This window comes from Aquarana catesbeiana, linkage group LG01 (assembly GCF_042186555.1).
Source record: "Aquarana catesbeiana isolate 2022-GZ linkage group LG01, ASM4218655v1, whole genome shotgun sequence".
Taxonomy (NCBI): domain Eukaryota; kingdom Metazoa; phylum Chordata; class Amphibia; order Anura; family Ranidae; genus Aquarana; species Aquarana catesbeiana.
The window spans coordinates 979,656,498-979,672,526 of NC_133324.1; the positions used below are offsets into that span (position 1 = coordinate 979,656,498).

At 44.2% G+C, this 16,029-nt stretch overlaps 1 protein-coding gene and 1 long non-coding RNA gene across 2 annotated transcripts in view; both read right to left on the reverse strand.

Annotated features, from left to right (window-relative positions):
* Nucleotides 1-16,029, reverse strand: part of LOC141127005 (uncharacterized) — a 52,274-nt gene that overhangs the window by 9,867 nt on the left and 26,378 nt on the right. The window contains exon 2 of the long non-coding RNA XR_012241477.1: nucleotides 5,397-5,558. This is a non-coding gene — a long non-coding RNA (uncharacterized lncRNA). The remainder of the gene's footprint in view (nucleotides 1-5,396; nucleotides 5,559-16,029) is intronic.
* On the reverse strand, nucleotides 9,578-11,274 carry LOC141126998 (uncharacterized). The gene is made up of 3 exons (XM_073613120.1): nucleotides 11,094-11,274; nucleotides 10,338-10,467; nucleotides 9,578-10,255 (listed from the first exon to the last, which is right to left on the reverse strand). Exons 1-3 carry the CDS (start codon nucleotides 11,252-11,254, stop codon nucleotides 9,608-9,610), a joined length of 939 nt encoding a protein of 312 aa, XP_073469221.1. The 5' UTR covers nucleotides 11,255-11,274; the 3' UTR covers nucleotides 9,578-9,607.

Sequence of the window (16,029 nt, forward strand, 5' to 3'; positions counted from 1 at the left end):
ATCCTTGCTGGAGAGACCTTGCAATTACCCACCAGTCCTCCCCCTCCCTTTTTTTTATCTTCTCCCTCTCTTTCCTACCTCCCCATCTCCTTTATACTTCCCCCCAAACCCCGCCCCCCCTTTTTTTTTCTGGTTCAATACAACCCCTGACTCAGCTTATTTCAGGAAGGTCTCATTAGCCATAGTTTCCATTCTTTTTCTTCCCGCCTTTAGTTCATCCACCACACCCTCCTCCCTCAGAAGACAGATGTGCCCCCCCCCCTTTATTTTTTTCTTACTCTTCTATATACAGTAAAACCTTGGATTGCGAGCATAATTTGTTCCAGGAACATGCTTGTAATCCAAAGCACTTGTATATCAAAGCAAATTTCCCCATAAGAAATTATGGAAACTCAGATGATTTGTTCCACAGCCATTTATTCATAGGTCTTTTCTTGCAAAACGCTCTCAAACCAAGTTACTCCCAAACCGAGGTTTTACTGTACTATTTTTTTTCTTTTTTTATTGTGAATCCTTCAAATACCTTCCCTATAGACAAGTTGGGACTTCCCCAAATGTCCAATCCTAGTAAGTAGCTGATCAATATTTACTGTTCCATGTTTTAATAATTTCATTACATTAGCGGTTCTTCACTCCGTATCCTGTTGTATGTGCTCTGGTTCTCATGCTGATCCTTGTACAATATCAGTCCTACGTTTGAGATGTTTTTGCACTGCATGTAAACTCTGGAAGAATGAAAACTACAAGCTGAGAGCCGCAAAGGCTTCTGGACCTATTTGTTTTCTATTCACAGAGGACTGTGAAGGAGTGACGTGGTCAGGTGGGAGGAGCTTGTGTCTTTTTTGAATTGTGGCACTGGGAGAAGATCCCCGGTCTGCTGTCACAGCGGGGATCGGTAAGGGGGGTGTAGCATGTTATGAAAGGTGAACGTATCCATTAACTACTCCCGGCCATGTAAGTGAATGGGGCTGTTGATTACACTGATAGGTGCTCAGTGGTACCTGCGCTCGCTGGCATTCCTAATAACCATTGAAAGCAGGAAGCTGTATAATGAACTTTTTAAGTGATTTCCTCTTACTTCATGTTTTGATTTTGTAACAGGAAACAAAAGGCAATCTCCCCAATGGGAAGCAGATTGAAAAAAAAAATATACATATATATATATATATATATATATATATATATATATATATATACTCACAGGGGTGACCAAAATGAAAAAAAAAAGTTTTGTCTTTAGTTCTACTTTAACCTCTTTACAACTTTACGACTGTACTATATCAGTTTTACTGCTACAGGGCGGCTGCTCTGTACAAATCACATACAGTATATAGACGTGATTATTCACTTCCAGGCCCGAAAGCACGCTGCCGGCGGATCACTCCCTCTGTGATTTTACACAGCAGGAGTTGATCAGTGGGTCCCCCGGACTCGATGTCCATCGGGACTCGCCGATTGTTCAGTACTCAGGCAGAATGACAGACTGTCTATGTAAACAAGGCAGACTGTCATTCTGTGAGTACAGAAGACATGGATCCTGTGAAGCAGAAACACCAATCCATGTCTTCATACAGTGAAAGCACCTCCCCCACAGTTAGAAAACACCCCCTAGGACACAGTTAACCCTTTGATCACCCCTGATGTTAACCCCTTCCCAGCCAGTGTCATTTGTACAGTGACAGTGCATATTTGTTAGGATTGATCACTGTATTAGTGTCACTGGTCCCCAAAAAAGTGTCCTAATTGTCACTTAGTGTCCGATTTGTCTGCCGCAATATCGCAGTTCCGCTATAAGTCGTTGATCGCCGCCATTACTAGTAAAAAATGAATAATAAATAAAAATAAATATATCCCGTAGTTTGTAGACATGATAACTTTTGCACAAACCAATCAATATACACTTATATAATTTACCAAAAATATGTAGCAGAATTCATATTGGCCTAAATTTTAACCACTTGCCGACCGGGCTATAGTCGAAAGATGGCTGCAGCGCGGTCGGCTTATTCTGGGAGGGTGTCCATGGACGTCCTCCCAGAATCTTGCTCCCGTGCGCCCCCTGGGAAGCGCACCCGGGAATATCCATGACCGCCGGGTCCTCTGGATCACAGTAAATGGCTGCTGACAACGGCCACTTACCAGGTGATCGGTCCGTCAAAAGATAGAGCGATCACTTGTAAACAAACCGGTGTCATGTCCGGTTCCTCTCTCCCCTCTCTGTACAGATCGTACAAAGAGGGGAGAGATCAGGTGCTGCAGTGCTGTGGGCTGGATGTGTACTGCCAATAGCACTGATCTGTGCCCATTCCTGCACTCATCCAGCCATCCATCCATTCATACTCATCCATCCTCAGCAATACTCATCCATCCATCCATACTCATCCATGCTCAGCAATACTAATCCATCCTCAGCAATACTCATCCATCCATCCATACTCAGCAATACTCATCCATTCATACTCAGCCATGCTCAACCATGCTTAGCCATCCCCATCCACGGCTCATCCATGCCACTACAGTGCCTCAAAGTGTAATAGGTAGTCAAATTAGATTTGTCATTTATGCCCCTAGAACACCTGATGGTGCTCCCTGCATGTTGGGCCTCTGTATGTGTATCTGGGGATACTCATCCATCCCCAGAAATACTCATCCATCCATTCATACTCATTCATACTCAGCAATACTCATCCATCTATCCATCCATCCATACTCATCCATGCTCAGCAATACTCATCCATCCATACTCAGCCATCCCATCCATACTCAGCCATCCCATCCATACTCAGCCATCCCATCCATACTCAGCCATACCCAGCCATCCCATCCATACTCAGCCATGCTCAACCATGCTTAGCCATCCCCATCCATGGCTCATCCATGCCACTACAGTGCCTCAAAGTGTAATAGGTAGTCAAATTAGATTTGTCATTTATGCCCCTAGAACACCTGATGGTGCTCCCTGCATGTTGGGCCTCTGTATGTGTATCTGGGGATACTCATCCATCCCCAGAAATACTCATCCATCCATTCATACTCATTCCTGCTCAGCAATACTCATCCATCCATCCATCCATCCATACTCATCCATGCTCAGCAATACTCATCCATCCATACTCAGCCATCCCATCCATGCTCAGCCATCCCATCCATACTCAGCCATCCCATCCATACTCAGCCATACCCAGCCATCCCATCCATACTCAGCCATGCTCAACCATGCTTAGCCATCCCCATCCATGGCTCATCCATGCCACTACAGTGCCTCAAAGTGTAATAGGTAGTCAAATTAGATTTGACATTCATGTCCCTAGAACGCCTGGAGGTGCTCCCTGCATGTTGGGCCTCTGTATATGGCCAGGCTGTGTAAAAGTCTCACACATGTGGTATTACCATACTCAGGAGGAGTAGTAGAATGTATTTTGGGGTGTAATTTGTGGTATGCATATGCTGTGTGTGAGAAATAACCTGCTAATATATCAATTTTGTGAAAAAAAAAAGAAATCTTGATTTTGCAAAGAACTGTGGGAAAAAATTACAACTCCAAAAAACTCACCATGCCTCTTTCTAAATACCTTGGACTGTCTACTTTACAAAAAGGGGTCATTTGGGGGTATTTGTACTTTCCTGACTTGTTAGAGTCTCAAGAAATGAGCTAGGCTGTCAGTACATCTGGTGTGATCAATTTTTAGTGATTGGCACTATAGATTGTAGACTCTATAACTTTCACACAGACCAAATAATATACACCGATTTGGATTATTTTTACCAAAGATATGTAGCAGTATAAAATGTGGCCAAAATGTATGCAGAAAAATTACTAATTTGCAAAATTTTATAACAGAAACAAAGAAAAATGTATATTTTTTTTTTACAGAACTTTCGGTCTGTTTTCATTTATAGCGCAAAAAAATAAAAAACCCAGCTGAGATTAAATACCACCAAAAGAAAGCTCTATTTGTGTGAGAAAAAGGAGAAAAAATTCATATGGGTATAGTGTTGCATGACTGAGTAATTGTCATTCAAAGTGTGAGATCACTGAAAGCTGAAAATTGGTCTGGTTAGGAAGGGGGTTTAAGTGCAGAGTGGTCAAGTGGTTATAGAAATTTGATTTTTTACACTTTTTATTTGATATGTTTTATAGCAGAAAGTAAAAAAAAATGTTTTACATTGGTAGCCTAGTGATAAGCTGAACTGTCCTGGGTTCAGCTCAGAAGGGGTTCGGTGAAGTTCAGATGCCAAACCCTTTTTTGTCCTAGAAAGTAAAATGAAGCCTGATAAGAAATAATCTATTTCTCCATCCTGAGAACATTTCTCACAAGTCATTAATCTTTCACTTTCATGCACACTGGGCGTGTTTACAGTGGCTGTTTTTGTCTTCAGACATTTTTTTTTTCTCCCCCATTACTAGTAAAAAAAATAATAAAAAATGTCATAAATCAATAACCTATTTTGTAGACGCGATAAGTTTTGTGCAAACCAATCAAAATACGCTTATTGCGATTTTTTTTCTTTACCAATAATATGTAGAAAAATACATATTGGTCTAAACTGAGGAAAAAAATTTTTTTTTTGGATATTTATTTATTATAGCAAAAAGTAAAAAATATTGTGTTTTTTTTTTTTGTCAAAATTGTCACCTTTTTTTGTTTATAGCACAAAAAAACCACAGAGGTGATCAAATACTACCAAAAGAAAGCTCTATTTGTGGGGGAAAAAAAATGACATATTCATTTGGGTACAGCGTCGCACGACCGCGCAATTGTCATTCAAAATGTTACAGCCCTGAAAGCTGGAAATTGGCCTGGGCAGGAAGGGGATGAAAATGCCCGGTATTGAAGGGGTTAATGCATTGAATGCAAACCATGAGACTTTACAACCCCTTTAACCATTTCAGCCCCAGAAGATTTGGCTGCTCAATGACCAGGCCATTTTTTGCGATTCGGCACTGCTTTGCTTTAACTGACTATTGCGCGGTCGTGCGATGTTGCACCCAAACAAAATTTACGTCCTTTTTTTTGCACAAATATAACTTTCTTTTGGTGGTATTTTATTTTATTTTCTGCGCTATAAACAAAAGAAGAGCGACAATTTTGAAAAAAAAACACTATCTTTTAATTTTTGCTATAATATCCCAAATTTTAAAAAAAATAAAATTTCCTCAGTTTTAGGCCGATATGTATTCTTCTACATATTTTTGGGGGAAAAAAATCACAATAAGCGTATATTGATTGGTTTGTGAAAAATTATGGCATTTTTATTATTATTTTTTAAGTATAAAATGGAGATCATTGTAATATTTTATGTCACACAGTATTTGTGCAGCGGTCTTTCAAATGCAATTTTTTGGGAAAAAAACATTTTAATTAATAAAAAAAAAAAGAAAACACAATAGTTACCCCAATTGCATGGATGAGAGAGTTTGAGGTGGAGAAACTTGACTGGTCTGCACAGAGTCCTGACCTCAACCCGATAGAACACCTTTGGGATAAATTAGAGCAGAGACTGCGTCCCAATACTTTTGGTAATATAGTGTTGTTTTTTTACTAGGTGATCCGGCCCTACAATAACAGGATGGATAAGTGAAATGAAGGAAATACAATATATGGAAGAACAGATAAGGAGAGAAGGGTTGGAAAAAGATCAAAAGCCCATAATGTGGTATCAATGGGATAAGTTTCAGACCTCGATAAAAATTATATAATTTTTGTGAATGGGAACAAAACACCCCGTGGAGAGGGGGAGAGAATTTTTTTTTTTTAATGAATTTTTTATGAATGGAAAATAAGATAGTGGAAAATGGATGGAAATAAATGTAAGAGTAATTGTATAGAATAAGTAAGATAAGGATGAATGGAGAATGGACATGGTAAAGAAACATATATCAGATGGTTCAGTTTAGAACAGGTCATTAGAAAGTAGGACAGAGAGATGATATTTTAAGGAAAGGATGCTATATAATAATATAAAGTTCAACTTGATGATGAAAGATATTTATATGTATTTGTATAATTGTTTTAAAAAATAATAAAGGAAGATTGAAAACAAAAATGATCAGTCTATAATTTGTATCATAGGTGTATTTTATATGATGGAGACAGAATATCAACCAAAAATCCAGAAAAAACACATCATACAAATGTTATAAATTGAGATGCAGTTCAGTGAGTAAAATAAGTATTTGATCCCCAAGCAAAACATGACTTATGCCCCGTACACACGATCGGGAATTTCCGCCAGCAAAAGATTGAGAGCAGGTTCTCTATTTTTCCGACGGAAAAAGTTCCTATCGGAAGTCCCGATCGTCTGCAGCAATTCCGACGCACAAAATTCCTACGCATGCTCGGAAACAATTCGACGCATGCTCAGAAGCATTGAAAATAATTTTCTTGGCTCGACGTAGTGTTGTACGTCACCGTGTTCTTGACGGTCGAAAGTTCAGAGAACTTGTGTGACCGTGTGTATGCAAGGCAAGCTTGAGCGGAATTCCATTGGAAAAACCATCTAAGGTTTTTCCGACGGAAATTCCGATCGTGTGTACGGGGCATTAGTAGTTGGTGGAGAAACTCTTGTTTGCAAGCACAGAGGTAAGATGTTTCTTGCCTCTCGTTGGTGACCAGTAGGGATGAGCTGAACACCCCCCGGTTTGGTTCGCAGCAAAACATGCGAACAGGCAAAACATTTGTGTGAACACCATTAAAGTCTATGGGACACGAATGTGAAAAATCAAAAGTGCTAATTTTAAAGGCTTGTATGCAAGTTCTTGCCATAAAAAGTGTTTGGGGACCTGGGTCCTGCCCCAGGGGACATGTATCAATGCAAAAGATGTTTTAGAAATGGCCGTGTTTTCAGGAGCAATGATTTTAATGCACATGGACGTTTTAAAAAACGAGCTGTAAAGCTAGGTTCGACGCCTGGAAAAACCGGCGTTAAAAACGCGATTTTTACCGCGTTTTGCATTAGCGTTTTTGCGCGTTTTTGCGCGTTTTTCCGCGTTAGCGCTAAGTAGCGTTTTTCAATGAAAAACACATCTCTCAGCTATATACACTCCCAAATTTCCCACAATGCCACAGAAACCAAAGAAAATATGTTAATGAGCATGTGTCGGTGCCATTTTGGTAGGAGAGAGAGAGGAGAGAGAGTGTTTCAGAGTGTTTCAGAGTTTTCAGTATATTTCAGTATTTTTCAGTATTTTTCTGAGAAATATGGATCCTGTCATGCAAAAGATCGATGAGGCAATCCTTCTGATTGTGTTGCGGAGGCAGAGGAGAATGAGACAGGAGGAGGAGAGAAGCAGCAGACGTCGATTTTGGGTGCATCCAATGGTATCCAATCGGTTTTCTACGGGGTACTTTGGCAATATTTATTCCCAACTGCGCTCATATCCAACAAAGTTCTTCAACTTTACGAGGATGTCAGTGCCGCTCTTTGATGACCTGTTGGAGAGGCTCAGGCCAAGGCTCACAAGGATGGACACTGTGATGCGTAGCTCTGTGTCACCGGAGGAACGGATGCTAGTGACACTCAGGTAAGTGAATACACATATGGGAGGAGGGGCTAGGGTTACGGTTAGGGGGTTAGGGGTTAGGGGTTAGGGTTAGGGGTTAGGGTTAGGAGTTAGGGTTAGGAGTTAGGGGTTAGGGGTTAGGGTTAGGGGTTAGGAGTTAGGGTTAGGGGTTAGGGTTAGGGGTTAGGAGTTAGGGGTTAGGGGTTAGGGGTTAGGGGTTAGGGTTAGGAGTTAGGGTTAGGGGTTAGGAGTTAGGGTTAGGGGTTAGGGTTAGGGTTAGGGGTTAGGGTTAGGGTTTAGGGTTAGGGGTTAGGGTTAGGAGTTAGGGTTAGGGGTTAGGAGTTAGGGTTAGGGGTTAGGGTTAGGGTTAGGGGTTAGGGTTAGGGTTTAGGGTTAGGGGTTAGGGTTAGGAGTTAGGGTTAGGGGTTAGGGTTAGGAGTTAGGGTTAGGAGTTAGGGGTTAGGGGTTAGGGTTAGGGGTTAGGAGTTAGGGTTAGGGGTTAGGGTTAGGGGTTAGGAGTTAGGGTTAGGGGTTAGGGTTAGGAGTTAGGGTTAGGGGTTAGGAGTTAGGGTTAGGGTTAGGGGTTAGGGTTAGGGTTTAGGGTTTAGGGTTAGGGGTTAGGGTTAGGAGTTAGGGTTAGGGGTTAGGAGTTAGGGTTAGGGGTTAGGGTTTAGGGTTTAGGGTTTGGGGTTAGGAGTTAGGGTTAGGAGTTAGGGTTAGGGGTTAGGGTTAGGAGTTAGGGTTAGGAGTTAGGGTTAGGAGTTAGGGTTAGGGTTAGGAGTTAGGGTTAGGAGTTAGGGTTAGGAGATAGGGTTAGGTTTATGGGTAGGGTTAGGACTTATGTTTATGCTTTACTCTTTCAATAACTAAATTTATTATGTTATCTTAGGTTCCTTGCCACGGGACAAAATTATGCCTCCTTGCATCACTACTTCCTCCTTGGCCTCTCAACGGTCTCAAAAATAATAAAGGAAACATGTGTGGCAATATGGGAGGAATTGCATAACATTGTAATGCCAGAGCCAACCGAAGACATCTGGGAATCAGTTGTGGACACTTTTTGGGAAAAAACTCAGTTCCCAAATTGTAGGATTTGTAGGAGCCCTTGATGGGAAACACATCAGGGTGAAGAAGCCTCCCCACTCTGGATCTTCATATTTTAATTACAAAAAATATTTTTCGGTGGTCCTCCTGGCATTGTCCGATGCACACCTCAAATTTCTGTTTGTAGATGTGGGAGCATATGGAAGCCAAGGTGATGTCGGCCTTCGGACGTCGTCTACATGAGGGACGACTCAATATTCCTGAAAGCAGGCCTCTACCCTGCAATGAAGAACCCAGCTTGCCATTAGTCATGGTGGCAGATGAGGCCTTTGGAATGGCTGAAAATCTAATGAGGCCATACAGTGGCACTGGTCTCAGCCGACAACAAAAAATTTTCAATTATCGGCTCAGCCGTGCACGCCGTGTTGTTGAATGTGCATTCGGGGTGTGCACGGCCAAATGGCGAGTTTTGCTGACATGTATGCAATTGGATGTTGACAACGCCATTCAAGTCGTCCTGGCATGCTGCGTTCTGCACAATTTTCTGCGGGACAGTGACAGAAATAATGTTGAACAGGAGCCCATTAGACAACTTCAGAGGGTTCAATTTATGGACTTGCGTTCAACTGCACGTGTCATGAGCATTCGAAACCAATTTGCAGAATTTTTTGAAACACCTGATGGAGAGGTATCATGGCAGAATGATTATGTCTAAAAAATATTTGCAATACATCTACCTTTGCTGTCTTGTGTTTTTTGAAATAAAGCATTTCAAAATTTAAGTTTGTTATTTTTTGGTCCATTTGTCAACGATTGTTCTACAAGTCAATTTGACTCTGCCTTCGGGGTAAGCCTAGGCTAAGCCCAAAAAAGAGCAAGCTTACGCTTGTCCGAAGGCAGAGTACGATAGAGTCCTTTGCACTCTGCCTTCAGGGCAAGCAGAGTGCAAAGGAGTGCTGTTGTGCATCATATAAAAGACTTTTCAAAAAAAATTAAAAATTAAATAAAGGATTGGGATCACAACTGGTATTTCAAGAAAAAAAAGATTTTATTTTGTGATTACAAATGGTGATAGGTGGTGGTGGATGGTTGATTGCATTGGGGATGTGGGGATTGGGGACGGGGTAACGGTTGGGCCTGGCGATCACTCCCAAAATCTTGCTGGTAGCGGGGTAGAGGGTATGAGGGCTGAAAATGGGAGGTGGAAGGTGGACAATCAGCATACGCTTGCAGGCTATGGTATGAGGTCTGGGACGGCATAGGTGGTGGTTGGCGTGGAGGAGGGGGCTGATAGTGAGAGTGGGGTGCTAGCACTGCTGAGGTCCCAGGGGCCATTGGGGGATCATGAGAAACATTATATGGATCGCATGGAGGGGGCCCGCCACTCAATTTTGCATGTCTGTATTGCATTGCAATACCGTACATGCGATCCATACAAAGTTTCTCTTGGTCTCCCCCAATGTCCTCCAGGATGTGGTAAAGGCTGCGGCAGAAGCAGGCGCGTGGGTTATTGGGGTCTAAAAAGGCATCCATACTGCGCCTCTCCTGCCGCACTTCCTGCAGCAGTGCTAGCACCCTGTCATCAGCCTCGGGATTATAGCCGCCCCTCGCCTGACGTCCACGCCCACGGCCACGAACACCGCCACGACCGCGCTGCTCTCCACTTTGTAAACTGGCAGGAGACGGTGTTTCCACAGCCCTCGATTCCTGCAAAAGAACAAAAATGTTTACATTGACATGTACATGGACAGACAGACAATGAGATAGACAGGCAGACCGAAGCAGTTACCTCATCTGTGCCCTCAACAACTCCCTCGCTGATCGGTCGTGGAGATCCAGAGGTGGTCATTGGACTGTTTGGTCTCTGAAGCTCTGTATCTTCCTCAGCCACCTCTCCAAGTCTAAAATTTGAAGTTGTCCTGCAAACAATACAAATTGTATAAACGTAACTACTTTAGCCCCGACCATTTTTTTTTAGTATTAATGGGGGAGATCAGCGATTTTTAGCATGACTGCGACAATACGGCTGACACATTGGACAATTTGGACACATTTTTGGAAAAATTGACATTTTTACAGCGATCAGTGCGATTAAAATTGCAATGATTGCAATTTTTTTTTATTAGTAATGGGGGAGAGATCAGCGATTTTTAGCATGACTGCGACAATACGGCCGACACATTGGACAATTTGGACACATTTTTGGAAAAATTGACATTTTTACAGCGATCAGTGCGATTAAAATTGCAATGACATACTGTAAAAATTACACTGGCATTGACCTCTTCCTCTCCCTGAGACGATCGCCGGTGTGCCCGCGGACATTGAGTCCGCAGGACCCGCTGTCAGACTCATGGACCTCAAAATGGGAAAGCGCGCCGCCAAGGCGGCAACTTAAAAGGGACGTACAGGTACGCCCATTTGTGCTGCCGTGCCATTCTGCCGACGAATATGTACATGTGGCGTTCGGAAAGTGGTTACAATAGCCATGGAACATACTGCCTGAAAAGCAATGTACATAGGCAAATATATGCAAAAAACTTACGGTCTGGTATGGCTCTGCATATTTTGCCTGAGGAATTGGAGATTGGTGTGGTAAACGTGCTTTTTTTTGGTTGGCGCTGGTGCTCCGCTACGTGCCGCCTTGTCTTCGTCCGTGAGGTCCCTCCTGACACGGTCACGTAGGGACTTCCAGCGCCGCTGCATAATTTTACCTAAAATAACATGGAAAACAAAGGGTTAAATATGCAATCTTCATTTCCATTACACACAAACAGATCATGCATTCAAGGAAAATAGACTTACTTATCTCCTTTCTTTCAGAATTTCTGATTTGTTCCCAGCCAGGGGTAATCGCAGCACATATGTCCTCCCAGGCTTTCACCTTGCGGACGTGGTCTCCATGCAGTGGATGTGCCACATCCCACAATTCTGGATGGGCCTGTACCGCATTGATTAATTCGACTTGAGAGACTGCACTAGCCATCTTGGTGCCAATATCACCACAGTCACACGGCTGTGCAAAGGACTCTTGGGTAATCTAATGTCCAGACAGGAAATTCCTGTTTTTACAGAGATTACAGTGTCCAATCATCTCTTTTTAACCAAAAAACGCCGGAGTTAAAAAACGCGAAAAAATGCCGCGGTCGCGTTTTTGCGCGTTTTTGCGCGTTTTTCCGCGTTTCGCGTTTTTACAGCTCTAGCGCCGCTCCTCGGAACGCACTGGTCCTGGGTTTTTTTTACAGCTTAAAAACGCCTAGGCTATTTGCAGCTCAAAAACGTCTAGGTGGGCATGAATCCATAGACTAACATAGACAGGCGTTTTTAAGCTGTAAAAAACGCTAAAAAACGCGGCTGTAAAAACGTCCGTGTGCATGAGGACTTAAAGTGAAACAATAAAAATGTTCCTTAAAATATCCTGCCTGGGGGGTCTCCTTAGTCTGCTTGTAAAAGTAGCGCATCTTTCCCATGTTTATAACAGTACCGCAGCAAAAAGATATTTCTAAAAGAAAAAATGGCATTTAAAATTGCTTGTGGCTATAATGTATTGTCGGATCCCGGCAATATAGATAAAGATCATTGAAAAAAACTGCATGGGTTCCCCCCCAGTCCATTACCAGGCCTTTTGGGTCTGGTATGAATATTAAGGGGAACCCCACGCCAAAAATAGCAAAAACAAATGGGGTGGATGCCCCCCCAAAATCCATACCAGGCCCTTCAGGTCTGGTATGGATATTAAGGGGAACCACGCACCAAAATTGAAAACAAAATGGCGTGGGGGTCCCCCAGGCACTATATACTCTGAACAGCAGTATTTATACTATACGGCCTGCCCTATATACTCTGCAGAAAATTGAGCCTTAGGTGTTGGTGGTACCAGAACACATTGTAAGCCCTCACAGTTACTCTTGTTGGGCGCAGGACTGGGTCCTGCTGTGAAATATTATTAAATTATTATATTATAATATTATTATCAAAAATTGTAATTACATGGCCCTGTTAAACAGGGGCAGAACAATTAGGCCTTGGGTGGTGTTGGTGGTGCCCTAAACCAAAAACATTGTTGAAAGCTAGCATCATCAAGATTGAGGAGGAATAGGATAGTCGGCATAGGTAGTCTTCATGGGATCCTAGATCCATAGCAAATTCAATCAGTTACATCAGCATCAGGTGCTTGATAGCTGCTGATCCAAGACTGATTCATTTTTAAGAATGTGAGCCTATCAATGGAGTCTGTGGACAGACGCACTCTTTGATCCTTTACAAACCCTCTAGTAGCACTGAATGTGAGTTCAGAAAGCACGCTGGATGCAGGACAGGTCAGTAGCTCAATTGCATTGAGCAAGTTCTGGCCATCCATGCTGACATAATCCTCCTCCTCCTCCTCCTCTTCTTCTTCTTCCTGTGTGTTTGGTGTGCCTGCAGGAATGCTATCTGGATAAAGGGGGCCTTGAGAGGAAAGGAAGTCCTCCTCTTCCTCCTGCTGTTCTGCCTCAAGTGCCCTGTCAATGATTCCATGAAGCGTGTGCTGCAGCAGGAAGACTAAAGGGACAGTGTCACTGATACATGTATTGTCGCTGTTCACCATCCTTGTGGCCTCCTCAAATGGTGACAGGAGAGTGCATGCATCCATGAACAGTAGACACTGACGTGGCAAAAAGAAGCCAAGCTCCCCTGACCCTGTCCTGGTGCCATACTCGCACAGGTACTCATTGATGGCCCTCTTCTGTGTGTGCAGCCACTGCAGCATTGCCAACGTTGAGTTCCACTTTGTAAGCATGTCACAAATGAGGCGGTTGGTGGGCAGGTTGCATTCCCTTTGAATGTCAGCCAGCCGAGCACTGGCATTGTATGACAGGTGGAAATGACCACCACAGACTTTTCTGACCTGCCTCAGGAGATCTTGTAAGCCTGGGTACCTTGTCAAGAACCGCTGCACCACCAAATTCAGGATGTGTGCCAAACATGAACCAGGGGTCAAGTTTCCTTGTTGGAGGGCGGAGAGAGGGTTGGTGCCATTGTCGCATACAACCATTCCTGGCTGAAGCTGGCATGGCTTCAACCACCTCTGAGCCTGAACCAGTGTGGCTCCTGTCCCCTAGGCAGACCAACTCAAGCACCGCATGGCATCTTTTAGCCGGACTGCTTGCGTAGCCACTTGAACGCTTATGGAGCACTGCTGGTTCAGAGGACAAATCTGCAGAAGAGGCCATAGAGGATAAAGAAGAGGAGGGGGTGGAGGAGAGAGATGTGGCAGAATCACTACTAGCATTTTGGAGGCGTGGTGGCGGAACAAGCTCCAACAACACTGAACCCTGTCCTGCATCCTTCCCAGCTGCCAGCAGAGTTACCCAGTGCGCTGTGAAGGAAAGGTAACGTCCCTGCCCATGCCTGCTGGACCATGAGTCAGCGGTAATATGAATCTTACTGCTAACCGCCCTGTCCAACAAGGCCAAAACATTGCCTTCCACATGCCAGTAGAGAGCCTGAATCAGGGCCATCTTTACCGCGGGGCAAACGGGGCAGCTGCCCTGGGCCCAGTCATTGTTGGGGGGCCCAAACAGCTTCCTGCTGGAGTTCCACCACCTTCGGCGCTGGTCACGCTGGCTGCTCGTTACTGTAATCTGGCAGAGGAGCGCTGCTTCTGTATTTATAAGTTACAGCGCTCTTCTCTTTGCGGACATTCAGACCCCTCCCTGCTCCATACATCTATGTCTGTGAGAGCAGAGGAGGGAGGGGCGGGGAATCTACTGTATACATGCGGAAGCTCCTCCAGAGACTGGCAGCCTGCACGGACATGCACGGCTCTTCTGCCGCACCACTCTGTTGTTTGGGTGAGGTGAGCTCTAAAAACTTTAATCCGAGGGGAGGAGAGCTTTTTTTCTCTGGGGGGATTGGGGTTGGACATGGATGTATAGCACACTCCCTCAACCATACATTATGCACATAGTACACCCCTTAATCCTGCACTTTGAACATGTAGCGCACCCTTTAATCCTGCACTCTGCATGTTGCGCACCCTTAAATCCCGCACTCTGCATGTAGCGCACCCCTCGATCCTGCACTCTGCATATAAAGCACCCCTCAATCCTGCACTCCGCATATAGCGCAACCCTGCACTCTGCAGATAGTGCACACCTGAACTCTGCACATTGCACGCCCCTGAACACTGTACTGTGAACATAGCGCACCCCTCAATCCTGCACTTTGCACATAACGCACCCCTCAATACTGCACTCTGCACATAGCTCACCTCTGAACCCTGCACTCTACACATAGCGCACCCCTCATTGCTGCACTCTGCACATATTGCACCTCTGAACCCTGCATGTAGCTCATCCCTCAACCCTGCACTCTGTACATATCACAACCCTGCACTCTGTACATAGCGCGCTCTTCTGTATATAGGTCACTCCTGAACTCCTGGTATGTAACAGGAATCTTTATGTAGCGCACATGCCTCAACCCTGCACTCTGTATATAGCGCACTCCTTAACCTGCACTCTGCACATAACGCACCCCTCAATACTGCACTCTGCACATAGCTCACCTCTGAACCCTGCACTCGGCACATAGCACACCCCTCAATACTGCACTCTGCACAAAGCGAACCTCTCAACCCTGCATGTGGCTCATCCCTCAACCGCACACTCTGTACATAGCGCAACCATGCACTCTGTACATAGCGAACTCTTCTGTATATAGTTCACTCCTGAACTTCTGGTATGTAACAGGAATCTTTATGTAACGCACACGCCTCAACCCGGCACTCTGTATGTAGCGCAAATGCCTCAACCCTGCACTCTGTATATAGCACACTCCTTAACCTGCACTCTGCACATAGTGCACCCCTCACCCCTGCATATAGTGCAAGTCTCAACTCTGCACGTAGTGCACCCCCCAACCCTGCACTCTGTATGTAGAACACTCTTCTGTATATAGTTCACTCCTGAACTCCTAGTATGTAACAATGCCTCAACATTAGTGTAGTTTGGCCACACCCACAATTCGATTCAGAGATCTTTAGCAACCAAGCAGTGACCAAGAATGGTTTGCAGTAACCGCTAGAAACCAATTATCAGTAATGATGTACAGTAACCTCTAGCAACCAGTCAGTGGTAATGATGTGCAGTAACCACTAGCAACCAGTGAGCAGTAATGATGTACAGTAACCTATATCAACCATTTAGCAAGCAGAAATGATGTGCTGTAACCTCTAGCAACTAATCAGTGAGCGGTAATGATATTCTGTAACCTCTGGCAACCAATCGCAATTGCTACCTGATCTGCTGCAGTAAACTGATTTTGGGGGGGCACAAGAAAATGTTTGCCATGGGTCCAATCAATATTAAAGACGGCCCTGGCCGGAATGGCCTTCCGTGAAAAGAAATGGCGTTTTGGAACCTGCCACGAGGTACACATTCCACAAATTCACAAAGGGGCAGTGTCTACCAGCTGAAAAGGCAGCAGTTGCAGTGCTA